The 26,794-nt window shown below is 37.1% G+C and overlaps 1 protein-coding gene across 5 annotated transcripts; it reads right to left on the reverse strand.

Annotated features, from left to right (window-relative positions):
• Positions 1-201: 201 nt before the first annotated feature.
• On the reverse strand, positions 202-26,146 carry LOC108042110. 5 transcript variants are annotated; one of them, XM_044459084.1, is made up of 8 exons: positions 25,996-26,146; positions 25,132-25,269; positions 19,824-20,614; positions 13,650-14,143; positions 8,702-8,924; positions 7,962-8,089; positions 7,083-7,269; positions 202-2,869 (listed from the first exon to the last, which is right to left on the reverse strand). In XM_044459084.1, exons 3-8 carry the CDS (start codon positions 20,179-20,181, stop codon positions 2,436-2,438), a joined length of 1,824 nt encoding a protein of 607 aa, XP_044315019.1. In that variant the 5' UTR covers positions 20,182-20,614; positions 25,132-25,269; positions 25,996-26,146; the 3' UTR covers positions 202-2,435. The 5 variants fall into 5 exon arrangements, with proteins under 5 accessions (XP_044315019.1, XP_044315020.1, XP_044315021.1 ...); XM_044459085.1 differs by having other exon boundaries at positions 25,132-25,272; XM_044459086.1 differs by having other exon boundaries at positions 7,083-7,251; positions 25,132-26,146.
• Between the last annotated feature and the right edge of the window lie 648 nt (positions 26,147-26,794).

Below are 26,794 nucleotides of genomic sequence, written 5' to 3' on the forward strand. Positions count from 1 at the left end.
TATTATCGCTTATGCCACATCTTTCCCCTTCTAGTTTCCTTTGTCCGCCATGAAAAATGGGTTTTGCCCTTGTTTTGTTTGCGTTTAGTTGTAGACCAGCGAGGATTTGTTTCACTTTTACTTACGCATAATTTATTACACATTTGTTGGGCCATTAACCCACCCAGCCAGCGAGTGGACATTAAAACAACTCAATTAACAGTTGACATAATATGCTTTAGTTTTCTTTTAGTTTACTTTTTTTCAGTTTTTTCTTTTATTTCCAGTTGTCTCATTCATTCATTCGTTTTTTGCACATTTTAAATTCTTACACGTTTAAAAGATGTCTGTTTTACTTCAGTTTATTTTCCTTTCTTGCTCTCTGTTTATCGTATTTCTGTGTGGCTCATATTTAATTGAAGGTTACTTTCAAATGTTACGTTTTTGTTTAGCTTTTATAACATTGTTGAATCAGTTTTTTCGGTTTTCTGTGTTAAATAAACTAGGTTTCTTTAATGTATATATATATATATATAGCTTTTCTTTATATTATAATTTTATAAATACACATTTACATATACAATATTTACTTCAGTTTTATGCGGTCTTTTCGTTTTTATTTCATGTTTTTCCATTTTTTGTTGTCTTACACTTTAGGTATTTCAAGAATGTTTCACCATTTGAAATGGTTGATGAAATTTTAAATTTCGAGAAAATTTCATTGAGCAGAGTGAAGTGAAAACACCTTGAAAATTTCACATGACACAAAAGAAAATTGTGTGTGCATTTGATTGACGATAATCAAGAGTTGACAACATTTTTGCAATAAATATCGAATAACCATAAAACGCCTCATCAAACACAATGGAATTCTAATTTGAATTCGTTTTTTTTTTCGTTTCTGTAGCCTGCACAATTTAAAGAGAAATTACTCGCATAAAATCTCATATGAATAGATATTGAATGTGTATTTGTTGATATTTTACATGGCAATCGAAAAAAACATGACGGGATTTGGTTTGGTTTAGCATATGAATACTCATGCTGTATTTCAATTGTTTTTTGTCTGTTATCTTGTTTAGTTTTTGCTTAATGCTTAGCTTGATTAATGAAACTTTTTTCCTTTTACTTTAATTTCTATCAATAGTTTTTTGTTTTTCTGTAACGATTGGATTTATTTTGCTTTATTTTTCATTTGTTTGGTTAGCTCTATGTGCTCTATGGCAAAGTTTGGTGTATTGACAGAAATTAGCCAGACAAAAGCTTATAGTTCTTAAATGGCCCAAACCTAAAAAAAAATATGAAAAAGAAATGGAAATAAACCATGGAAATCTGGATGGAAAAAACACTTTTATAACGTCAGAATAATTATAGAAATTCAATATTGTAATTAGATGGAAAATACATTTGACCCAGAGCTCTTTTCGATATTTCTTAATGATTTTACTTTTCAACGATTGACTAATTTTTGTTTGCATTGAGTAACAACAAATAAATTTATGAAATGTGCAACAATTTTCCATTTATGCCGATCGTATCCTAATTTCAAACCATTTCCTCTGCACGTTGGGTAATACTTACATTTATTTAATTTGTACATTGCACAAGAACGAAACGAAACAACTTATTCAAGGGTTCTCTTTTCATATATTGTATGACTTAATTTCTAACCATTCAGATGCAGCCAAAGAAAAATTCTCCCCTCAACGAGTTCTTCCCTCTTTTTTTATTTTGCTTTAACTTGTAGCTAAATTTCCCCTTTTGGGTTTAAGTTTCTTTTATATTTTACACAGTTTTTTTCGCATTAATTTCTAGTTATTTTTTTTTCGTTTTTCTATAGCCTGTACTTGAAGTTGAATGTTTTTAGTTTGCGTTTTGCTAATTGCCTTTCGGTTGAACATTTATCTGTCTATTAGGATTTCGCAAAATGCAAATGAAAATTTCCCTTTGCCTTCGAGGGAACAGTCGCAAAGTGGCAGTCGAGAAGCGTTTGCTGTTCTGGTATTTGCTAGAAAATATTTTCTTTTGCTTTTTATTTTCGTTTTTAATGCAGTGTTGAGCAGCTTTCTAAAGATTTCCTTCTGCTTGGATTTCGACTATAAAAGTTACAAAGGTTGGAAAGAGTCGATCGAAAAAAGCGCCTCTAGGTATGCTATGCAGCCTATTTACACAATTTCCAATTTTAAGGGAACCAAAGACTTAGATAGCTTCATTGTATGATACAAAGTCGTACATAAAAAAAGGCGACAACATGGCTTGAGTTCGGTTTTTTTTTCTATAGTTAGGTATATTTATTTTTCTGCTTTGTGCTAAATATTACGTATACGTCGCTGATTCATAGAAAAACGCAATAGCCATTAGAGTTGTTGTATGTTGTATGTATACTTTATAGTTATTATAGTTACAGCTTACGGTTGAGTTTAGAGTGGCCTTGAGGAGGGTGTTGGGCGTTGAGCTCACCTTATGTCCGCCTCGAAAAGTTGTCTACACGTTGCCGCCTCCTTTCTTGATTGTAGTTTCAGTAGCCGATGTTGCTGATGGGACTGCTGATGTTGCTGCTGGGACAGCTGATGTTGCTGTTGCGCCTGCTGATGTTGCAGCTGTGTACTTTTCCAATGCCAGCGCCAACACCATCGCATTCGCCATCGCCACCTCAAAACGCTCGCGGAGAAATGCCGCATGTCGCCAAAGAGTGGCGAACAGCCCGACGTTGCAGGGGGCGTGGCAAGAGCGGCGCCCAGGAGCGCAGCGATCCACCTGCAAGCGCCCAGCTGCAGAAGCACACAAACAGGTACACAAACAGACAGCGAGTGGGCGAGGGACGAGGATGCACTGGTGCCGCGTGCTGCATTGCTGCTGGGAACTCCCCTGGAAACGGAATGGGAAACACCTGTTTAATTTACATCTTTATTGCTGTCCTCATACTCAGACATTGGGGGAAATGAAAAGTCGTTAAGTAGTTTGCTTTGTGACTGTGAGTGGGTGTGCATGATGAGGGAGTATCACCGAAATTGGTGACTTCTCAAATAAAAATGAACATTGCTGTGGCTTATCAAAATATTTTGAAATTTAATATAAATAAACCACTTGTTGCCTTTTCAAATATTAAGCTATATTTTATTCACAACTTTTTCCTTTTTCTGTGTTTTTAATAGTTTTTAAAATGTTTAAAACACGATTTAGTTTCAGTTTATTTGCTGTCCATCTTTCTAGTTTCCCCCGGGACTTCTTTTTCAAGTGGAAGGGTCCTGCTCCTCCCATTCAAGTCCCAAGACTTAACGCCATGTAATCCTGCAGCACTAACCGGATTACCAGCTTCTGAAAAGGGCACTGTTTGGTGTTGCTCGTGGCACCCGAAAAGCTGTCAAACTATAAAACTGCACAGATAAAACGAAAGCATGAAACAATACTGGGATTGTCGCAAAAGTCAAAACAACAAGCCAGCAAACAGCTAAATAAAACCAACAAAACGAGTGCTGCGCTCTACGGCTAGAAATAAAGGCAACTGCAAACCAAACTAGTGAAACCGTTGATTGTTTACAACTTACTGTAAAGACGACAGAAAGAAATGCACCTGTAACTCGCAGCTTAAGTTTGAAAACAGAAAGGAAGAATCAACACTGCAAAACATTTTAACAAAAATTCCTTGTTTAGCAAGGTGTAATGCTTGCAAAAGCATTAACTTTACAATAGAGAAATACAAATATTTATTAAAGATTTGGTATATTTTTTTTGCTTTAACCAATATTTTAATTGTTGAAATGTAATTTTCGTCATAATCTCTAACTTGACAAAATTAGTTTATTAAGAAAACCTTTCTTAATTTCATTAAAAAAATGTATTTTTAAAATTTGTTTAATAATGAGTTACTCAGCACAAATAACTGTTACAAAACTGCAGCCATTTTAAGCCTTTTCTTTTTAATGGAATTTGTATTTCCATCAGCAAACTAAAGATATCAAAAAACTTTATGTCGCCCCTTTATAACTTTTGATTCTCGAGAAGTGGAAAACAAAATTATAATGCAGTGCAGCTGGCAAGAATCGAAGAGGAATGCAAGTCCCAACTTGCACTTTAAGTCCCCCATCCTTCGGCAATGAAACTGAAAGCCTGAAAGCCTGAAAGTCGGGAAACCTGAAAGTCTGAAGACGAACCAGACCGAAAACTCTGACCCCATTGATGATGCCGTCGCTGGTGATGCGGCAAGCCAAACAAGCACACAATTCCAATGCTTCGCATTGTCGCTATGTGTCCTGTATGCACATATATACGTACCTCTACACCTGTATTCGCATTACAGCTAACAGTAAACAATAAAAAGCAAAGTAATGCAAAAAGTTAACACCAGATGGGTGCGGAGGAGTGTGAGTGGAAAACTTCGCACTGCAACACTATGGCAACAAAAGCAGAATAATAGCAGAAACAACAACGTTGACGGGCGTATAATAATAATAACAAAGAAAGCAAAATGTAACGGCAACCAACAATGGTGAAAGTGGCAGAACAAGAGACAAAACATAATAATAATCAGAAACAAGTGTGCCAAAGCAGTTAACGGAAACAACGCGCACTGCATGCGCAATATGCTGACAGGGATGAGTGCCCTTCATGCAGACCCCTAAAACATGAATACAGAGAAAGAAAATAGCATCCTATTCCGGAAATCCACTTTTTATTTTAGATAAAACCTTTGGGATGCCGTTAATAATTAACTTTTGTTTTCATTTTTAAAAGAAAATTTGTTAGGCAAAACTAGCTGTTGAAAAGTACGCTAAAAATTTTTTTGTTAAGCCTTTTAGAAATACTTGCTCAACGTAAAAATTAAGTTTTATATTTAAAAGTATACAACTGCTTTCTATAATATATTATTTAAATAGCAAGGTCAGATTTACGGGCGTTAATTATAAACTAAATTTATAAAATGAATATTATTTTAGTACCGTTAGTTTGTATTGAAGACTAACGTTATTTTTCCAAGAACAAATATCGCTTGTTACAATTTTCATAATGTCTTGATAAAATTGGTAAATTCAAAATGGTTTTTCTCTGTGTATTCATAATTGTGGGTGCTTTGCGAAAAAACAACGCCGTGTGACATTATCTAGCAGACACGGTTGCTGCGACAACGACGACAACTTGACATTAGTGAAAGTCGCAAAGGAAGTAGCGTGCAGCAACTGCTGCTGCTTTGGCTTTTCCAGCTTTTCCTGCTGCTGCTGTGAGTTTTCCTAGACAGTCGGTGGGGGTCGAGGGGTGGGCGGAGGAGGTAGGACCGTAACATAAACATAATTTTCATGTGGCACGCGTGCCAGATAAGGCAGGAGGCCAAGACCCAAAAGTTTGCAAGGCAAGTGCATTTAAATACTCTGCCTATGAAAAAGTTAGCAAACAATAGTATGTTATTTCAGTTATCTCATCTTTTGCATGATTTCACAAATTGATATATCCAGTTAATCATTTTCAATTTTGTTAATTGATACATTTCATCCTCTCTATTTATTTAAAAACTCTTTTATTAGGTATATTTATTTAAGCTTTATAGTCTCACAAGTCCCGTAACCAAGTGCACTTACTCCTCGGAAGTTAAAATACCCCCTGAGTTTCATATTTTACCCCCTGGCTAGATTTGCTCGGCAAACATTGATGGCTTCCAGAGTGGTTGGTTACAGACAGGGCAGATGAGGATAAATAGATGGGGGTTCCGAGGATAATCATTATACAGCTGGGTATGGGGAAACGGGAAAGAAACTGTCGCTCCATTTCCTATAATTTTCACGTGCCACTTTTAGCAGTTTTCACTTAGCTGAGCTCTCTGGTCTGGTTTAGCTGAATATACGTGGAAATATTGAAATAGACACCATTTCCCCCTTTTCTCCTTTCCCCCATTTCCTTTTTATAAAGCGAGACTATTTACTAATCAATATTTGCTCATTGGCTTCCGAATAGGTGCCTTCACACCCTTTTGTTGATGTTTTCACTTAGTTTGGCTGAGTTTAAGCCACACTTTGTTGGATAGTTATTGTCACCTCTTCGTTGCTTACTCACTATCCCCTTCTTTTCATTGCTTCTGGCACTCTTTAGCAACCTGTTTCGATGGACTCTTTTTGCGCTGCCCTGGATCTTTCTGGGCTTTTGTGTCACTTCTTGGGCTGCCCGAGGAGCTTTAGCAGCTGCAATTTCTATGGCTGCTTTGGACAGATTTTAGCCATTGATATGCTGACTCAGGCTGGTCGTCAGTATTAACTGCTCTTAGGGGATTTGGATCTTGGTTCTAGGTCTGAGAAGGAAATTCTTAAGCAACTGTCAGTACTTAACTTGCTGGGGCAGTGGACTTAGTTTCAAGTCTCTATACTTTAAACAGAGATCAAATTAAAAGCGTATTTGCTTCTTTAAATTTTAAGGTATCTTCATTTGTCATTACGCTTTCGTAATCCTTGAATTCCCTTGGGCTTATTTAATGTCTTCTTAAGAACTCACTAAACAATTTTTCCACTACAGCAGAATTGAAGTACTTTCTGTTGAAGCACTTCTTGTTATACTCTTAATATAGATTTTATTTAGGGCCACAACAAAATATATTACTGGAAGTAATTTAGTGCAATTTCAGAATATAATCTGTTAAATTGCTAACACTAAAGGAAAATTATGGAATTTTTGTATTTATATTATTTGTGGCTTAGAGTTTAAAAAAAGTAATTTTTTTATATAATTGACATAATATAATAAAAATAAATACAACAAGTTTTTAATTAGGTAGTCATTCTAAGTAGAAAAAAACTAATTGTACCTTTTCTAACCTGAGTTACATTGCAATTAAAAACTTTTTGCCAACACCATTAGCTCACTTCGACTTATTTTTTCCTATTTGGATGCACTTGCTTCCTTTTTCGCTGTTGCTTTCAACCCCATTATTCAACCCATTATTTGTTGCTGTCTTTCACACCAAATCTCGTCGTGTAACCCATTAGTAATCCCATTGTGCTATCCACTTTTTTGCACTGGTTCACTTTGCATACTGTCTTTTTTGCGTGCCGCATTGTTTTATTGGTTGATGTCCTGTGGCTGAACTTGTGTGCGGGTGTGTTGTCGTTGATTTTACTTACCATTGAGCACATGTACCGTAACGCTTTTGGGCTTTGCATTTGATGGATTACACTGATAATGCCCCGAATCCGACGGACGCGCCGATTTAATTAGGAGGAACGATGTGGTCGTATCGCCTTTATTGGTGACCACGGAGACTCCTCCACGCGGCGAATCATAGTTGATAATCTGCGGATGAGAGGGGAACTTCTGAAAGTCATAAAATATTTTTCTACATTTACGTTTGGGGTCCCTACAATTTTCTAAGCCATAAAACCGAGTCCAGATTACGCATACGCACTGTTGCACACTTGGCAAATTAAATTCAGTGGGCGGAGATAAGTCGGAGATCCCGGAAAATATGCAAAGTAAGGAAAGAGAGATTGCAAATAAAACCGAAACAAAACAATAAAATTAAATCTGTTCGGGGCACAAGTAAAAAAAAAGGGAGGAACTCTCGGCACTAATGGCAATATTTTTTCCCTTTCTTGTCGCTGGCTCTATAGAAAATACATAACAATAGAGGACCGTCAACCCTTAAAGCCCAATACAATAAGCCAAGGGGTAAAGCATGAAGTGTGAGGAAAACACCTAAAGTGGAAACTAAAACGTGGCTCAGACCAAACAAAACCAAAATCCATTTAAAGCCCACACCAGAACCCTTTTTCCCAAGCTCTGCTCCTACTTCCTTCCCCAAATGGCATTTCCTAATATAAAAAAAACCAAAAGAAGGAAAGTTTACGCCCGGCAAAGCTAATTTAAAAGTTACTAAATTGAACACTAAAGGGTTCTCAGACTTTAGGGGGTTTTTCGGGAAGGGGGAAGCGATAATGACGCCCCAAAGTAATTGCTTGTCCTGGAAAATGGAAACGGGTTGGAGTTAGGGAGCTCAAACTCACAGCATTATTATGATTCCAGAAGATATAAGCTGGCGGCTCCGGTGAATTTTGTATGATGCAGGTAAGATTTATAGTAGAACCACTTTCTATATACAAATCGGGTGCCCCGATGATTTCTGTTGATGGTTCTAAAAAGGAAAAAAAGGAATTGGAAATAAGTGGAATTAAGAGAATTTTATTACAGGTCTAGTTGGAATAAAATAACAATTAGCCAAAAGGGGGATTTTCATAAGGGCTGCTTCAGGAGTCTGGAGTGCAAATGTCGAGAAAAATCTTTTCCTCAGTGGCCCTGTAAATGGGAAAATTATATTCATCCTTTTCAATTGAATTGCGCGAGTGGTGAAAGAGAAATATTTATCCTTACACTTCGTTTTTCCTTATCGTTATTTAATTCAATCAAAGTTTAACTTCAGAATTTAAACAACTCGAGAGGTTGAGGGGGATACTTTTAGAAGGTGCGCTTATAAATAAAATTAGATTTTCTCTGAACTTTGAAGTACTAAAGTTAAAAATTATGTTTAATAAAGTTTAGTCTTTAATATCCATTTTAAAATACTTTTACAAATCTATATACAGCGATACAAATACACTTACTAAGTACTAAATATTTTCCTTGATTTAAAATCGATAATTGAATGTGATGAACATAATATAGTATGTTTATTTAGCTTTAATTAAATGCATATTAGGAGTAAGGTTTATTTTTTCGTTACTTTTGGATACAAAATTTATCGACTTACCAACGACGTTTAAGTGAATGTAGTGACTCATATGGGGTGTAGTCGATACCTGGCACTCGTAAATGCCGGAATCGCGATGTTGCGGGTATTTGATTTGCAGCATCCAGTCTTCGGTTTGCGGCTGGTGAATAGCTCGAAAGCGCTGATCCGACGTGTATGTGTATCGGCCAACTGTGAGCAAATGTATATCCCGATGTCGCACCCACGACACCTGAAGCAACATCTGAAATGATTTGGAGAAAGAGGAAAGTTTAGGTAAAGGACTTAAGACTTCAGATTTCATTTGTTTAAAAAGTCAATTTCATACGCAGCTGCTTGAATGAACCATGCGAGTCGCCTTTTGTGTCAGACCCACACGTGTAAAATGCAAATATATTTTGAAATATTTTATATGATTTTTTCACATTTTTTGCTCGTTTTGCTTGGCTTGGCAAAGAAAACTTTGAAATGGCAAGAGCAGGGATGAAGTGAGTCCTTTGCCAGACAACCTGTCCCAACAAATTCAATGTAACAAGGGCTAACACACATGCCACACATGAGAAAAAAGAGATGAACCAAAAATCTATATAATTTTAGTACCAAATTTATATAATTTATCTTTGATATTAAAATAATTTATACACCAGAAATCTCTCACAACCAAATAAGGCTGAAATCGAACATTTTATCCACGCGAGTTTTATCTTAACTTGGTTTAAAGTGATTTTGCTTAGTAATTTCCCTTTTTTGTGATAAAGCGCAAATAAATAAGTTAAAAATAATGTTTTTTTTTAAGTGCAGTAACGCTTTCGGCAACCACCTGCTGTTTAATGCTCAACTTTTCCCTGCCCAAAGGCGCAGCATTTTTAAGTGACTCTGATTTAGGGGTTGCCTATGTCACGTGGAGTGGGTCTTTGAAATTTAAGTGGGGGCAGTGGAAAAGGGGGCGTGGCGGACACGCCTGGCTGTGTTGCGTGTCATACGTCAGCTGCTAGCATTTTCAATTTCAATGACAACAGCTTAGCAACATCCTGCCTAACGATGAACGACGACACCGAGGACGACTTTGCCAAAGTTAATGGACAAGAAACTCTGGGCGGGGAGGAGGGCGGAGCTATGAGCGATGATGGGTGGGCGGCAGGGGGCGGGGCCTGGACCAGGTGTTTGTTGCCAGACACAAAGGTAAACTTTGGCAGCTGCTTAAGCAAAGTTGCATGTAATTAACACCTAAACTCCTCGAGCAGTAATACCGAAGGTGTGGCCCAACATCCAACAACTTTTTCCCCTTAACCACACAAATTTTCACTCATTTTTCCCGTGCCCCTGATTTTTTTATGCCCATTAACCTTGTTTACAGTATCGTAAAATTTTAAGCATATCAATATTTTCTTTCATTTACTGCTTGCCAAACGAACATCAAAATCTGAAAATATTCTTTTACAACTCAATTTGTGAAGCCGGGAAAATGTATATAAATTATTAAAAAAGATTTTGCCAGGCAACTTGGCGTGGTAAATTACTTTCATGTCGTTTTAAATATCGATGATCCTTTGGTATATTTTTAGAAAGAAAAATAGATCAACTTAATTACTGGAAAATAAATCCCAAATTAATTTTTATTTAAAGTGTACTTGAAACCTTGAGACATACTTAAAGTATGTATATATACATCATCATTAATTATGAATCCTCAAATATATGATTTTATTTTTTTCAAGCTAGTGAAAACTGTTCAAAGGAACTAACTAGGACTAGTGATACGACATAAAAATATATTTCTGTCCTTTGTACCTTTCCCCTCTACCTTAAATGGTCTGCCTTATTTCTTTAGAATTATGAACGAACGGCGAATACATTCGGCTCCTGGCTGTGTATGTGGCTGGTATTAAAACATAAAGCTTTCTCCCCAGGCAAAGCGCAAATGAAAAACGTCATTAATAATGCAGGGACCATCAACATCCGTTCGCTGTTTATCATTATAGACGGTGTGAAGCAAAGAGCACACGTATACGTGTGTATACACAAGCATAAAACAGAAGGATTTTTCTTTATCTTTTTTCCTTGGCATTTTCCCATCGCACCAGCTTAATTCCCACCCAGATGCTGCCAAATCTCAGCAGCAATGATGTATTACTTCAGGCGGAAGGGGCGGCGAGGTAAGAGGATGGAAAACTTGGGGGAAGAAAGAGGCGGATGTGGGTGGCCTTTGGGTGGGCTTGTGGTTCACCGCAGAACTGAAAGCTAATTAGATTTTAAGCTGCCACACGAAGGTAATGAATATATTTTACAGGTTGCCTAATGTGTTGGGGTTTTTTTCATGTTGCTGATGAGCAAGAAATGGATATTTTCTTAAGCTGTCTGGCGAATAGAATTTTATAGGGTGGTATTAGGTTTTAAGATTATACAAATTAGGCCGCAAACGCTACTTAAAAATTTGAAACAAATTTGTTAGCTTTTTAGCTTACATTTTTTATGAAACTTTTAACTTATTTAAAAGGAAATTTTATTGTATGTAAATGTATGATAATGCGAGAAAAATGAAAAAAATATTTTTACTAATTTTTAGATAAACCAATATTATGTAAAATTGTAATATTCTTGAGAATGTTCACAGATATTAAACTTCTTCAACGTTTTTTTTTAAGTTTATTTACTCCCACATTCTTTAAACAACCTCTCAGTACTGAACAGTTCTACGCTATTAATTAACTTCTTCTCCAGAAGTATCGAGAGATCGATGAAGCTATCCCACTTAACACGTTTAATGAAGTTATCCCAGGAAAGGAGACTGTCCCACATTCTCGAGCATGAAACTTTCACATTGTCCTACCACAAGGTGAAGCCTATTTGGCTCACTCGATTTCCATCCTCAAATTGAGGTTGCCTGCGCTCTCACCCATTTTCTACAATTTAATAATCACGCAAATTAGTTTTCGAAACCGCAACTCAAACAAGCCAGAACCTCGAGCTAATCATAGGCTGTCAGGAAAGTTCGGTGCACAATGGGAGCAGCAAAGGGAGGTGAATGCCTAGAATTCCGGGACATGTAACATATTATTATCGGAAAAACGGGCAGGGACCTTCTCCGGTCGTCGACGCCGCCGGAAATGACGGAAACCGAATGACTACGGCCTAAAAGTACCTGGACTCCTGCAGAGCCAAACAAAAAAACTAAACGAAATTTTTTGGTTTTTCCTACATTTGAATAGTTTTTATACCCGTTACTCGTAGAGTAAAAGGGTATATTGTATTCGTGCAAAAGTATGTAACAGCTAGAAGGAAGCGTTTCCGACCCTATAAAGTATATATATTCTTGATCAGGATCACTAGCCGAGTCGATATAGCCATGTCCGTCTGTCCGTCTGTCTGTCGTCTGTCTGTCCGTCTGTCTGTCCGTCTGTCTGTCCGTCTGTCTGTCCGTCTGTCGTCCGTCCGTATGAACGCTGAGATCTCGGAAACTATAAAAGCTAGAAGATTGGCATTTTGCATGCAGATTCTAGGAGTTCCTACGCAGCGCAAGTTTGTTTCAAAAGGTGCCACGCCCCTTTAACGCCCACAATCGCTTATATACGCTTTTTAAAATTTAAATATTTCGAAAAGTAAAATGCAGTTTTATTGTGTTTATCAATACCTATCGAAATGTAGAGAAATTTTTCAAATCGGACCATTCGTTAAAAAGTTATGCGTGATCAAGTTTCTATCTCCATCCCCTCGCCCCCTTTACCGGTAACGGTTCTGATAGTCGGCACCCGACATGTTCTTTTTTTTCCTAGCGCCGCCCAGGTGGATGAAGGCCTCGACCGGAAGTGGAAGTGGTGGTGCTGGAGATTGTGTTTGTGAAATGTTTGCGGCACTTCCTTCCGCTCACGACGAAAAGTTGAATAAAGTAAAATCTGTTTCCTGTTTGGGTATAATTAATCATTTTGTTCTTTGGCAAGCGGAACAATTAGCCAGCAGGCCCAAACTCCGCCCCCGAAAACTCCACCCCCGTGTGGACCCACTCAACGTGCTAATTAGCCTGCAAAAAATCCGAATACACAGTGGGGCAGCAACTCATGCACAGGCACAAATCGCATTTTGATGGCAACGACAAAGGAATTACACGATAATTACAAGGCAAATTGTCAAATGATGGCAAACGTTTGACTCATGGTTCAGCATTTGCAAAAACAAGTAATAACACAAATTCTAAAAAGGTCTTTTAACATTTTTTGTGCCTCTCTGCCTTGATACTTTTTGTTTTTTAGAGCTGTTTTAAAATAAAACATATCGGAAAAATGTAATCTACAATTAAAATAATTTAAAGGCAAATTGTAAAAATATGTTTAAATATTCATGGTTCGCTCTCAAAAAAATATTGTAAAATAATTCCTTGTGTAAACCGAATTATTTAAATTCTGGCCAATAAATAAATAACATTTTTAACTATTTATTCCTGAAGCTTAAGCTTTTTTCCACAATCTGATTTCTCAGTTATGTTATGGGTGTTTTCTTGTTCAATTTCATAGCTTAATGGTGGCGATAAAAAAGCAATCATAAATATGAATTTTTTCCGAACTTATAAAGTTGTTAATGTGGCATATTTGGTCAGTATCTACAATTGAACCAAAAACATTAATAAATAAGAAACACGCTCATATGAGAATTTATACTGTGAAAGAATGCTCTTAATTAAAAATTGCACATATTAAAAACATTGAATCTTTTATATACAAGGCAAACACTTTAGCTAGGCTCAATATTATTATTGTGGGGGTTGTGCTCTAAAGTCAATGATTTGGTTGGTTCAACAAACTAAAATTTATAAGAAATCTAAAAAAAGATTGGCGAGCCTAAGGCTACTACCACAAAAAGGACTACGAAATATTTTGATCGACTTAAATTAGGTTTTCGCCCTTCCGGCGCCTGAATTGATTTCAGCAAAATCCGATCAACCAAATCCGGGCTGCATTGCGCAGCCGCAACTCACCGTCTTGTTGCCCAGGTTCTTGACGCGGCAGTTCAAATAGGCCGTCTTGCCCAGCAGGGCGGTGACGTTCTTGGAGAAGGCCTTGTCGAAGTAGGGACCCGCATTGCGGGCCTCCTCCAGCAGGTCGATGCTGTTGCGATGGAAGCCGGATGCAATCTGGGACGAGAACGTGTTGCTGCTGCCGCTGCTGGCCTTGTGCAGGCTGCTGCTGGGGATGCCCATGACGGTGGTGGAGCTGGCAACGGAGCTCCGACTGGCATCGGTTGTCATCGCCCCGGATTCTGAGGCTGGCCGATCCGATCCGCCAGATGCCTGGCCATTTTTGTTATTTCCGCTGCTATTGTTGCCGCTTCCGCTTCCGCTTCCAGCAACACCAGTGGGTCCAACTGCCTCGTCCACTCCAGCGGAAGATCCTCCCACTCCTTCGTTGGGCAGGGCATTGTTACTGCTGCTCACATCCTTCGATTTGTACGAGTCACGCTGAGCGGCGGAAACTGCAAAACGGAAATGAAAAGGGTGGCATATTAGCAAATGTTTCAATCGCAAAAAGTAGGGCCAAAGTCGAAGTATCGTTCACTTTCAGTATTGTAAATACCTCAAGCAATTTTTTTTATTTAATTAAATACTTTTGTGGCTGCTGAAAGTATTTATTTTTTACAAAACCTTGTTAATACATAATATTCAATAATAAATAATATAACAAGGAAGCACTGCTACCAATGAGCCTACTACAAACAATCCTTACATAAATGTTATAAAAATGATAATAGCACTTCATTTAGACCCTCTCCTAACATATCAAATTTACGTCGAGGTAACACCGTAAGTTGTTTTAGCTAACAAATGTTTCAAATTCAAACAATTACATTTTTAAAGGATTCCCAACCTCTCCCAACATATCAAATTTAAATCCAGGTAATTTCCAAAGTTGCTTTTAGTTTACAAATGTTTCAAATTCAAAAACTACGCCATAAAGTCCTTCAATCGATGGTCATAACAAACAACTGGAAAACCTTGTAACTCGTTTGGGGGTGAACTTTTAACAGCCAACAACCTGACTCCCAATACTGCCACCTTTTGTGGCAGCCATTTAGGTAATTAGCGAATTACGCACACACCATCGGAAACACACGTTAACAACTTTTTTTGGGAGGCCAGCAAAGTTTTTGGTTTGGTTCGCAGGTAAATCCCAACTTTTGGTTTTTGGTTCTACCCAATTTTTCTGAATTTTTTGTTTGTTGGGAATTTTTTGTTTATCAAATGTTCATGTTTTTCCCGCACAGCCCCACAGCTGGTGTGTTAGCTTGTGTGTACTAACTGGTTGTTGGCGTAGTTACGAGCCATTTTTATCCGGCATTTATCCATCACTTAGCTGCGAGGACGCCACTGCGTCTGGGCCAGAAACTAAGCTCCACCCACAGAGACTGTCGAATATGGCTCGCTTGTATCCCGAGGCACTTGATACGCTTATTACGTCGCAGCTAACGTCTTTTTATGACACTCTCCTCCAGCAGTTTTATAGTCCAAGCCGGCAAGACTGGCTAGCGACTTTATTAGATTAAACATGTTGTGCGCGTCGCTGCCCGGAGACCCAGACATCGAACAGGCAAAAATAACCAGTTGTGATGCTGCCAGTGACTCGATCACGGTTTAAAGTCACTGCATACAAAAAATATATATGATTTTGTTTTCGTCTAATTAATAAATATTATCAATTCGACAAGAAATTTGTATTTATTTATCGAACCAGATTACTGATATAAAATATCAATTAAAATAATTAATATCAATTTGAAAATAAATTTATATTTATTTATCGTAGCAGATTATTATTATTTATTGTCATTGATTTAGTGTTTTTATCTATACTCATTTGAGTTATAAGCAAATGCCTACTGGGCCTAAAAACGTTTATTAATTTTATAGTGATAACAAATTCAATAAATTTAGAAATGATTGTATCCTTGAGCACAATAGATTGTTTTTAAATTAATATTCTGATATTCATCAATTTATGGCGGTTTAGAGCCTATATGAAATTTGTATGTATTTATTTAAGACTACTATGAGTTCAAAAAATAATATCAAAACACAAGACAGTTTAAGAATCACATTGCATTTTCAAAGTATAAGAAAAATATTATTAATTATTATTGTTAAGGCAATATATAAATTACATCCGTTCCACTTCTAATTTTAATTTATATAATAATTCAACAGATCTTTTACAAAAATTACTCATACGTCACGTGTTCGAAGTCGAAAAATTGTGTCTTCGAAATACAGTTACGAGTGTATAGATTAAAGGAATAATACAATTTTAATAATTTAAATTATTTTAATATTTTTTATTTCTTACTGCCATATCAAAAGCCTTACAAGAAAATATGTTTTATTGTCTAAGTTTTTTTCCAAATAAATCTTTTATAACATATCATAATCTTGGTGAACAAATCTTGTGCTTCGTAAAGTCCTGGTCACGTAATATGCAATTCAGCTCATCGCCAGAATACACACATTCTTACATGCATGCTCCTCTTATGATTCTGTCTCTTTCTCTTGTGTCTTCCCGTCTCTATCTTTCGCAACCCCCTTAGTTTACTACCCGAACTATTAGCTGAGCATCAGCTTTAGCCCGCTGGCCATGTTCCTACCAGATAAGTCGAATATCCTTCATCATCTGCTTCAACTGCTTCAGCTCCGGCTTTCCCTTTTTCCTTCCCTCAGAGGCTTTCCTTCCACACGCTTTTCCCACACTCCCCCGTTCTCTGACTCCTTCAATTTCCCTAAGCCAACTGCTATTGACAGCCATAGCGTTTTGAGCCGTCTGCATTTTGGCCCAGCTCTCGGTCTGCCGGCTGACTTCAATTGGCAAGACCCAAACAATGTTGCTAATAACTTGACTCCACCCAATGTCTGTTGCGTGGGAGTTCAGGGTGCTCAAGGGGGCGGGGCTGGGCCAAACATGATAATAAATAAAACGCCGCTGGGTAGAAATTAAAATAAATTGACTGCCAGGGACAAAAGACCGCAACGTCAACTGTTGGCTGCCAAACATAAATTAGACCACCAACGAAAATATTTATTTTATTTTTTTGTGTCTTTATACCCTTGTGCAGGATCCAATAATGACTAGAAGAAAGCAGATTCTTCGATAATGAATTATATTATATTGTAAAACAATACAAAATATTTTTAAATATCAACCCCTCTTTAGCAATTTATTGTTTTACAGAAAATAGTTTTATAACTTTTTATTTTAATTACTAACTAACATTCAATATATAATCAAACAGTATCAGTTATAATTCTTTCTGAAACGTTAATAGATTTCATTCGTGCTCTTAAAATGACTGTACATTTATAATTAAATTAATTAATTTAAAAATTTTCATTTCACAAAAGATTAAGCCGTGCTACATTTTGGTTTACTTTGTGTAGTTTTTGTAAAGTTATGTTTAGGATTATTTCCAATAGGTTTTATATAAATTAAATTAATCAATTTTAACAATAGCTCTGTTAAAGAGTATTTTAGGACCATTTTAAAACTTATTTCATGCTTTCCGCAAATTTTGTTTTATTTTCAGTTTTGTTTTGTGTTTTGGCTTAAAAGCGCCCTGCAGGAATCAGAAAGTCATGTACCGGGGTCGCAATTTTAGTGTCAGTCGCAGTCCTTGCCGTGTTCATGTCCCATGTCCCTGGTCCAAAGTCCTGAGTCCTGTGTCTTGTGTCCGGGTTTGTTACGTCGACGTCAACGTCAGCAACTTGGGCGCAAGTAGACCGCAGGGCATGTTCCTGTTGCTCATCTGTAGCCTCGTCTTTGTCATGTCCTTGTTCTTGGTCCTGCTCTCCCGTCTCCCGTCTCTTTCTCCGCCCCCTCTTCTGTCTCTTTCGCTTGGTGGAATTTTATGCCCGCACAGTTATTATTAACAGGGGGGCATGTTGCGGTTGTTGTTGTCAGAAGCATTTGAAATGTCAAAACTTTATGCCCCTCCCCCCGTTCGCATGCTATGTGTCTGTCTTCTAAGGTGAACATCAGCGGAAAAAAATAAACGACAGATATGCTTAAATTTTTAAATTCACTTAAAAAATTAAAAATCATTTGTGTCCCCCTCAACGATTTGCAAAGAAATTGTGTGTTTAAATTTTTAAAGGTTTCCATTTGTCAAGGAGCCTTGGGCATTGTTTGTGCGGCTTTTATCCTGACTCTGACTAAAAGAAAAAGCTCCTCGGGCTTTCCTTTCTTTTTTGTTTAATTTGGAAGGTGATTTTTCCTTGGAATTGAGTGAAGCACTTCTAGGAATCGGCCACGGTAATTTGAGCCTTTAGTTAATATTGTTGGTCAGCCTCGAACAAGCTTCAATAGCCGCGAGTTATTTTTTTTTTTCGGAAAAAACTTTGCGGATAACATTGCTAAGTTACAGATGAACTGAGAGTGAGCATAAATAAATTCACAAATAAGAAAATATAAAAATGGTAAGATAACAAATATCTCTAGTATCATTCGATAAAGAAATTTACAAAAAGTATAAAAAAGTACAATGGTAAACCGAAATATTTTATTACTTTAGTCATTGGTTTTTGTTGATTCACCAAAATGTAAAGATAAAACTATTAATGAGAAACGACCTCCACAAACATTATCAGTATTTAAGATAATTTAAAAATTTCCATAATTATTCAATAAAAGAGAAAATAAATCAAAGCTGCCACGAATTGCTTTGAACTAATTTAAATATACGGATGGCATGTCCTCTATCTATGGATCTCTGGCCAACTCTGCCCAACGGTGGCCGGTTCATTAGGGCCTAATGATGATTTAACTCCGTCGCCCCGCCAATCCTTTGACGCGGCATTGGAATTTGGCCCAAAGGCAGGCAAGTCATTAAGCCAGCGCACGGCATATGAAAAATGAAAGTCGAATAAACGAAGAGCCTGCCAAGGCTCAAACCCACACGTCGGCGGCTCGGGACGCACACCCACACAATCAGGGCTTGGAATATTCTCATCGCCTGGGAGTTGCTCATGGCCTGGCCAAAACATTGATTTCCCAAGACTTTTCAGGCACACAAAATTAATTACCTAACCTAAAAACGCAGCCCACAAGGCAGCAAAAATACAGAACGAAAAATAAAAGAAAAAAACCAGCACACGAAAGTCGAAAAATTATGTAAGAACAAAATTGCCGAGCCAAGGGGCTCACTCTCAGTTTTCCAGCTACTCGATGCTGATAGATTTTTCCTCTCGATTTTCCAGCTCGCTTTGATTTGGCTCGGTTTTTCTGCTGACTCATTTAGGCATGACAACGGCCAAAATGAATGATATCGAAAATCGAAATCAATAAATGAAATTGGTCAAATCAATTTGGCAACAATTGCACTTTTGTGAATGGGCCACACAGAAAAAAAGGAAACTGGAGCACCAAATTTGATTAAAGTTTTCGTATTCCATGTTTGTTGGTCGTGTGCCTGCCGTAAAAAGAAAGCAATTGGAATGGGAAATGAGCTTGGCTTGTGAATAAACCCAAAATTTTGCCAGAATTAAGGCCGAAGAAAAACTATTCAGACTAAAACTTTCTGTTGCAGCGAAATTTGGAAACTTTGCAAGCCAGTGAATTACCAAAATTAAGTTGTTTCTTATAAGAAATTGTGATGACTGAAATAGTAGTAGTAGTAGTAGTAACAATAGTCTTCAGAATTCATTTTATTTATTTTTTCAGTTCTATTTTAATACCTAGTAGCAAGTTATATATTTTTCATATTTTTTCAATAAGAACTAAATATTTAAAGTCTATAATTTTGGTAGTTGGAAGTTGGCTAAGCATAAACATATTTTAATAAAAAATGCAAACGACACGCCGAGATCGAAAGACTATATCATATATTTGTCATACAAATTATCTGAAGATTAATAGACAAATAGGCATAACTTTGTTATCAGAAATTCTTAATCATATTTTTGCCATAAATGCGGAAGTCATACGATCTCCGTATAAAAGCATATGAAAATTCATAGAGTCTTATGTAATTGTATAACCCATAATGTCTATTGACTAGTACCTTTCTCTTATAACTAACGGTATAGAAAAATCGACCTACAGAATTAGCTAACTTTCTTGTTGTTGTATAACTTTTTCAATATATTTTCAAATATTTTGTTCGGTGTAGCACTCACCTCCATTGCCAGATATCAGGGCGATGACGACAACTAGCATGCTGAGCATTATCAGCGCTCTTTGGCGGCTGCAGTAGTCCACGTGGCGGATGATGTTGCTGCTGGATCCGCTGATGTAGCTGCTGCTGGTGGTGGTGTTGCAGGTGAGTGGATTGCTGGTGACCCTGTCAGCGGTGGAGGAGCCACTTCCTGGCCAAAGTCTTATGCAATCCGTGCTGAATTGTGGTGGGTCTGAGGGCTCCAGCTCCAGATGTTGTCGTTGTCGCCTGGCTTTGGATGTTGCCGGTGCCGCTGCTCGTTGCTTTAAATTCGTTCGTTGCTGCTGCTGCTGGCGCATTTCCATTTGAAAAGTTGCCATAATATTTCACTTGCGAGCGTGGTGCCACCCCTACGCTCCCTTTGGGTTTTCCCTTTTTCCTGTTTTCTCCTTTTTCCTCGGAAATCTATTTGAAAATGTGTTTGCGGAATAACTGGGGGGCGTGGCTGGGGGCGGCCTGATTAGCGCCTGCCGTCATCATCATTTTGCCGCGATGCGTGAAATTGCCGCAACAACAAGCCAAAAAAGAAAATCCACTTCCGGAATTCTCGCTAGGATATGGCCTTTCGTAAAATATCCTTCTCTTAGTTGTAAAACTACTTTGCATTTGTTCTGCTCGACAGAGGCTGACAAATCGCCGCCATTTTTCCGGCGATTTATATTCTATTTAATTTCGGCTCGAACACAATTTCACTTCATCATCATTAGCCGATTGCTGTCCATCCAGGATTGCAGGATGCCAGGATTCCACTGCCTGCGGATGAAAAGGCCAACAAAACAGTTTTGGGGCGTTAAAAATGTTTGGAATTTCATTAAAAATTCAAACGTCAAAGTCAAAATAAATGGAAATTTGTATGTTTGTGTTGGAGCCTCGGTTGGCACGTGCTGTTGTCCCTGCTACGAAAACCACCCAACAAACGCCCAGCTTCATGCCCTTTCCACCTGAAACAAGGACTTTTATTTTTTTTCTATATGTATTACATTATCTGGCGGCGCGTGGCTCCCCTGTCTTGTTGGATTGGCTCCGTTTGCTTTATGAATGTGTTTCTGGAACTGGCGACAACAGTTTTCCCTCTTTTTTCGGAAATCCAAGAAATTTGTGAGGATAAAGCAGAAATTTGCGCTGCGCAGGCAATATCGTAATGTGATTTTTATTAAAGGCAACAAATAATATATTAAGAGTGCCAGGGGAAGAATTGTGGAATTTATAATTTGCAGAAACATCGGAAAAAAAACCGCAATGCATTTTTTAATAAGTAACCAAACATTCTTTTTTTTTTAATTCTCAAAGGTAATACTTTCTGTTGAGTTATGTGTTTGTCAACAAATTTTAAACACTTTTATTATAAATAATTTAATTGTAATACAGAAACAATACAATTTGGAACATTCTTATTTTCGGCCAATTCGGAGCATGAAAGCAAATTTTAAATTCTGTGGCTATATTATATCTTCTCGAGCATACTTTCAGCGTACACAAAAATAAATATTATAATAAGTTGATTTTCAGTACAACAAAACAAAATCTAAAGGGCTAACAGATATATAGTATGTATTTTTACTGCACATTTTTTCCCAAAAGGAATAAAAACAATATTCTCGAACTTTAACATCGTATATTATAAATAACCCCAGATAAATACCATTAAAAGTTCAGGACGCAATAATTTAAGTTCTCCTCGCAACTTTCCTCATAAATCCTTTCACATCTCGCGATCAGGACGCTGTAGTACACCCCCTGGCTAATTCAGAGATAACTTTTCACTCGATTCGGCATTTGTATGGAGACCCTGGAGAGCACTTGCATTCCATTTTCCGAAAAACTTTTCGCTAATGTTTCCCAGCGCTGATCGTATTATGTCTATTTACAACTTTCATTATTCATTTCTGCAACAAATGAAAAGTGCGCGGGTACAATGGAGGAGCAGAGATACAAAGTGCCTGACAGAATCCAAAATAATGGGGCACAAAGCGTTAAACAAAAGGCGAAAAAAAAAGCACTGGAAAATGAAACAAAACCCAGACTCGTCACAGTATAAGTTACAGCAAAAGTTTCATTTAAAACTGTCGAGCTGCGTTGCCAAAAGTTTTCAACCTACCCCCTGGCACTTTGAAAGTTGAAAAAAATGTGTCCTCCAAGGGCGGCGGGCAGTGGGGGTGGGAAAGTCATCAAGTGCAATGTCAGAGCTTGACAAAATATGCAGCGGCAGCCCCCAGTTCTGAGTGTCAATGCGTGGCAAATCCGAGGGAAATGTGCCACAAAACTTTCACCGGCCAACAATGGAAGACGGAGAGGAAAACTGTCGAAAAATGGCATGGGAAAAGCCTCAAGGTGATGCCTGCCGTAATTCCTCCTTTTCTCAAGCATTTTTTGTGGCTGTAGCTGCTGTCGGTGGTTAGTTTTAATTAGTGCCAAGGTCCGTCGTGGGTTAAGCACGTCATCCTGATGGCCGGGCATTAAGTTGTAAGTGCCAGGGCGTGACCGGCTAACCGAGCACCCCACCTGCCACCCACCACCCACTAAGCCACCCACTGAACCACCCATTGAAAGCCCACCTGAACCCAAGTCCAAGTCCATGCATAATTAAAGACCGACGTCTCATTATAATTTCCATTAAAAAGTGGGTAGCCATCCATACAAAACCTCATTCCAAGGAAAAGTTTATCCCTACACAGAGAAATTTATTGATATCCAATCAATGTAATTTAAAAATGTTACAGTTTATAAATTAATTTGTTTTAAATAGTAAAACGAAAATTCTTGTAAAATGAAATTACTAGCATAGCAGTACGAAGGATATGGTTGATAATTAAACAGCTTTAAGGAAGCCAGAGAATTTTAATCTAATGAAAATCGTACATTAAAATACAAATATCTTATAAATTAAGAGTTAAAAAAAATATTTATATCAGAATTTTAAAGAAAAACCGACGGATTTTGTAACTAATTACAGTTTTCAGATAATATTTTTTGTTAAGTGACGCAAATCGATTTGAAGTGAACTTTTGATGGCTCATCAATGAATTGACATTTAAAGCGACAGCTGTCACGTCAAACAAAAGTGGAGCACGAGTACAGGATCTCAAACCACACCAATTAATGAAATATGCATGACCAGAGTAATTATGTTTGATTAACACCCATATATGTATATTCTAGCTTTGATTATATCTTCTCTCTGATTCAAATATGTGCGTTTCCCCCTTTATTATTTTTCTCGCTTAACAATTTCTCCTTTTGTTTGCTTTTGATTTCCTGCTATTTGTCAAACATTTGCATAATATTTCATTCATTCAAAATTGTACGCGCAAGAAACTTGAACAAAGGGTATTCATAAAATTTTAAATTAAATAAATATGTCAATGCCAACGCGAACACAATGAAAATATTATTTTGCACTTGCATACAATTTTTAAGTTTATTGTGCTATTTAAAATAAAACAAAATAATAACTGGTAAGCAAATAAATTGGAAATATGAGCAGAAGAGCAATGTCGGGGAAAAGCGAAAATATTAATCATCTCAAATTACATTTTAAATCAATGGCAATCCCGATAATTCGAAGGCTTCGTGTTTAGTCAAATGCACCCAATTCCCATTCCCATCAATTTAAATAATCTGCATATTGATAAACATTTAATGTAGTTTTCAGCATACGAAAATTCAAAGGGGACGCGCTTGAAATAAATAGATTCCTTAAATAATTTAAATGTAGAAAGTCTTAAGGGTGAACAACGGAACTAAAAAAATAAAACCCTTTTGAAAAAAAAGTTTTTGCTAAGCCTTGTAATTGGACGTCTTTTAAAAGTTTTTTAAGACATAGGGTAAATATCCAGATCGTTTTGACCAAAGCTCACATATTTCAAGAAGTACATTAGATATGTGAATATCCGGTGAATATTCTGTCGGTATTCTCGATAAAAAACAAATTATAAATATAAACCATTTATTTATCAAACAAAAAAAATGGTTTTTGGTTTGGTGCTAAATAGCAGAGAAAGGTCCATGTAAATATACTTGCATAAATTATTAATATCTAGTGTATGCGGTGTCTAGTTTAGTAATTTATATTTTTATACAGCTTAAGTCTACCCATACAATTTTGAATGCCATTTTTGTTCGGCCCACTTTACTTTTTTATTTTCCCGCATTTGGGTTGCTTAAACACAAATATTCTCAAATATAGAACACTCGCTTGTTAAAGCCAGCTTATGTATTTTTTTTGGTTACTTATCTTGATTTGGGACAGACAATGTGGAAGGAAAGTCAAGGCAATGAAAAAGGTTAAGTACAATAAAAATAATTTATGTATTTGGGTGACTTTCGGGAGCAGAAAGTTCAATTTAGCAGCCAAAACACATGACCTTGCCGAAGTAAAAGGTAAATGAAATCTTGTTACATTTTCTGGGAAAATGTTTTGCATAAGAAAGTAGCAATTTTACCTGTCAGAGAAGAAAAGGTGTTGGAAAACTGGGCAATAGTGTCTTAACATATTTTCTAAGGCAATCTAAGTAATGCATCTTTTCCACGAATGAGGAGGAAATGTTTTACGAGTGGGATAACTTCATATTTGTTTTTTTTAATATTTTACAAAATGCACATGTATTGCCTTTTACTGTGCCTTTTCGTTGGACTGAATAATAATTCCAAAGGTCAATACAAAGCATTATGTTTACTGTTTATTAAATACGTCTACTATTTATATTTTTGGATATTCTACATCTAATAATAAGCTTAGTTTTTGCTGTTGCTTTGCCACTCAATTATTCAAAACATATTTATCATGTCCAGTCAATCATTGATTCTGATAAACAGCCCACAGAACTTTCATTAGCATAATACTTGCTCCTCAATCATTCTACTACACCAGTCGATAAGTTAATTGGACCCACACCCACCTGTGTGTTTAGGCACGTGTGTGCACAGAGCACCTCTTGGCATTTTCATAATTAAATTGAGTTGACAATCCCAACCCATCCCAGGACCACTTTCGCTGCCCAACCGCTGACCACAACAAAGTAAAACAAATAAAATAAAACAATAAAGAAATATAGCAATCACACAGGCACTTGCCACCCGTGGCTTCCACTTTTCCACCACCGGGAAAACCACCGCACCACCCACTAAACAACGGAGAACAAACAATGACACAATTGTGTGGGATTTTTCTTTTTTTTTTTTTTTGGAGCAATACACGATTATCGGTGTTAACTAGACAATAAAATAAGAAATTATCGGATAATTAGCTCAATAAAATTAATCGGGCTTACCTCACCCCGCAGCTTGTCCGTTGATTTCCTGGTTTGTGGTGGCTTTATGTTGATTAATTGAATTTAAACTGAACTTAGGCTTATTCAATGTTTATGAACCTTGAAATTTTCTCTGCTCTTAGTCTCACTTTTTTTTATCTGCTAAAAAAAATGGGTCTTTAATCTTTGCGTTATCTCCACCCCTCAATCCCCGTAAAATTGTTTCATTGGCCCCCTTTTTTCATGTGTTGGATATCTCAGCCGTGTGAATCCTGTATTTAAACCATTTCTCGCCCTTTTTCCCATTTTATGCAAATATTTTTGGTTAAACAGAATGCGACCCTAATTTATGGGCCCGAAGGGAGCTACGAAAGAAAAAACCCGTTCAAAGGCAAAAGTTCAGAAGAGGGAAAATCGTAACATTTTCCGCGAAATTTAAAAAGGAAACACAAAGTATATTACATAATTATTTCTTAAATTCTTGTTCCACGTTAAAGTTGTATTCCTGGGCGACCTTGAGGGTCTAAACAAACTGAAAACAAAGTTGAAAAATATTTTTTGTGTGCGTCCGCTGAATGTATATTAATATTCCACAACCGCCGTGTGGCCTTGGCAGGTGAGAATTGAGTTGAAGGATCAGATGGGCAGGTGTGTGTTCTAAGTTTAGTTTGGTTTCTTTTTTTAGCTTAGCATTTCAGTTTGGTATTTAAATATACGCTGGCACTTCCGCACACTTTATTTATGGATTTCCGTTTCACTTGAGTGTTGCATATTTGATTTTGCATCCTGGCACGCAGCTCTCTATTTTTATTTTTTCGCATTTCCATTATTTTTTTTTTTTCACATTGCGTGCCTATATCTCACATTGGCTCATTTATTATTTACCGTTATTGCACATTGGACAACTTTTACTTTCGACTACCGCACCCGTGTCCGTGTGTGTGGGCCCACTTGTGCGTGTGTGAGTGGCGTATTGAGGTTGTCCTCCGAACAGGACCTTCCACTTCCACCGCTTTTCACCGTGAGAACGAACCGAACGAGACGACTGCACTGAATACACTGAAAGCCACACGAACGGCGTCGGCTAGAAAAGCCAGGCGACCAGCCAAAGCTCCCATTTTCCTCTTCCCCTTTTTGGTGAGAGAGCGAGCTTTTCCGCCTATCACAGTGGGGCAAAATAAATCCATCCTGCCTGCTCCCTTCCAGTTGAACTTCTCTCTCACGTAAGGCACTTTCGAACTTCCCGAATGCTATTGGGATCTCTTCAAAATTGCGCTCTCTTAAAGGCAGCATTTTGTGGCCATTTGTTGACATCCTTACAATGCCACAGCATTTGGCCTGCTTTAAAGAAGATATTAAATATCTTCAATATCAAAAACCAAGCAAGCTCTTTTTTAAGCGCTTCAAAAGACTTGCCAAAGGAGCTTTAAAAAACTGTTAGTACAATGACTTCACAAAATATTTTTATACACTCGTTTCTAATTTAAAAATAGACTTAAATGTATTTACAATTTTTTTTTGAAAACACATTTTCTCAAGAAATTAAGAATTACATCTAAGCTAAAAAATCTTGTCAGTAATTTAGGTATAGACATTTTTAAAAGTTGATTTTTAAGACGATGATTACATGAAGTCACTATACCACTACTACTAAAATAAAACATAACTATTAGGTAATAACAAA

This window comes from Drosophila rhopaloa, unplaced genomic scaffold, assembly GCF_018152115.1.
Source record: "Drosophila rhopaloa isolate 14029-0021.01 unplaced genomic scaffold, ASM1815211v1 contig_178, whole genome shotgun sequence".
Lineage (NCBI taxonomy): Eukaryota > Metazoa > Arthropoda > Insecta > Diptera > Drosophilidae > Drosophila > Drosophila rhopaloa.

Bases quoted from the DNA above. Each gene is read 5' to 3' on its own strand.
- LOC108042110 (XM_044459084.1), bottom strand. From the start codon at position 20,181: ATGGCAACTTTTCAAATGGAAATGCGCCAGCAGCAGCAGCAACGAACG. The intron at 14,144-19,823 runs GTGAGTGCTACA...TCCGTTTTGCAG, and splicing joins CCTGATATCTGGCAATGGAG to TTTCCGCCGCTCAGCGTGAC. The intron at 8,090-8,701 runs GTAAGTCGATAA...TTTCCTTTTTAG, and splicing joins CATTCACTTAAACGTCGTTG to AACCATCAACAGAAATCATC.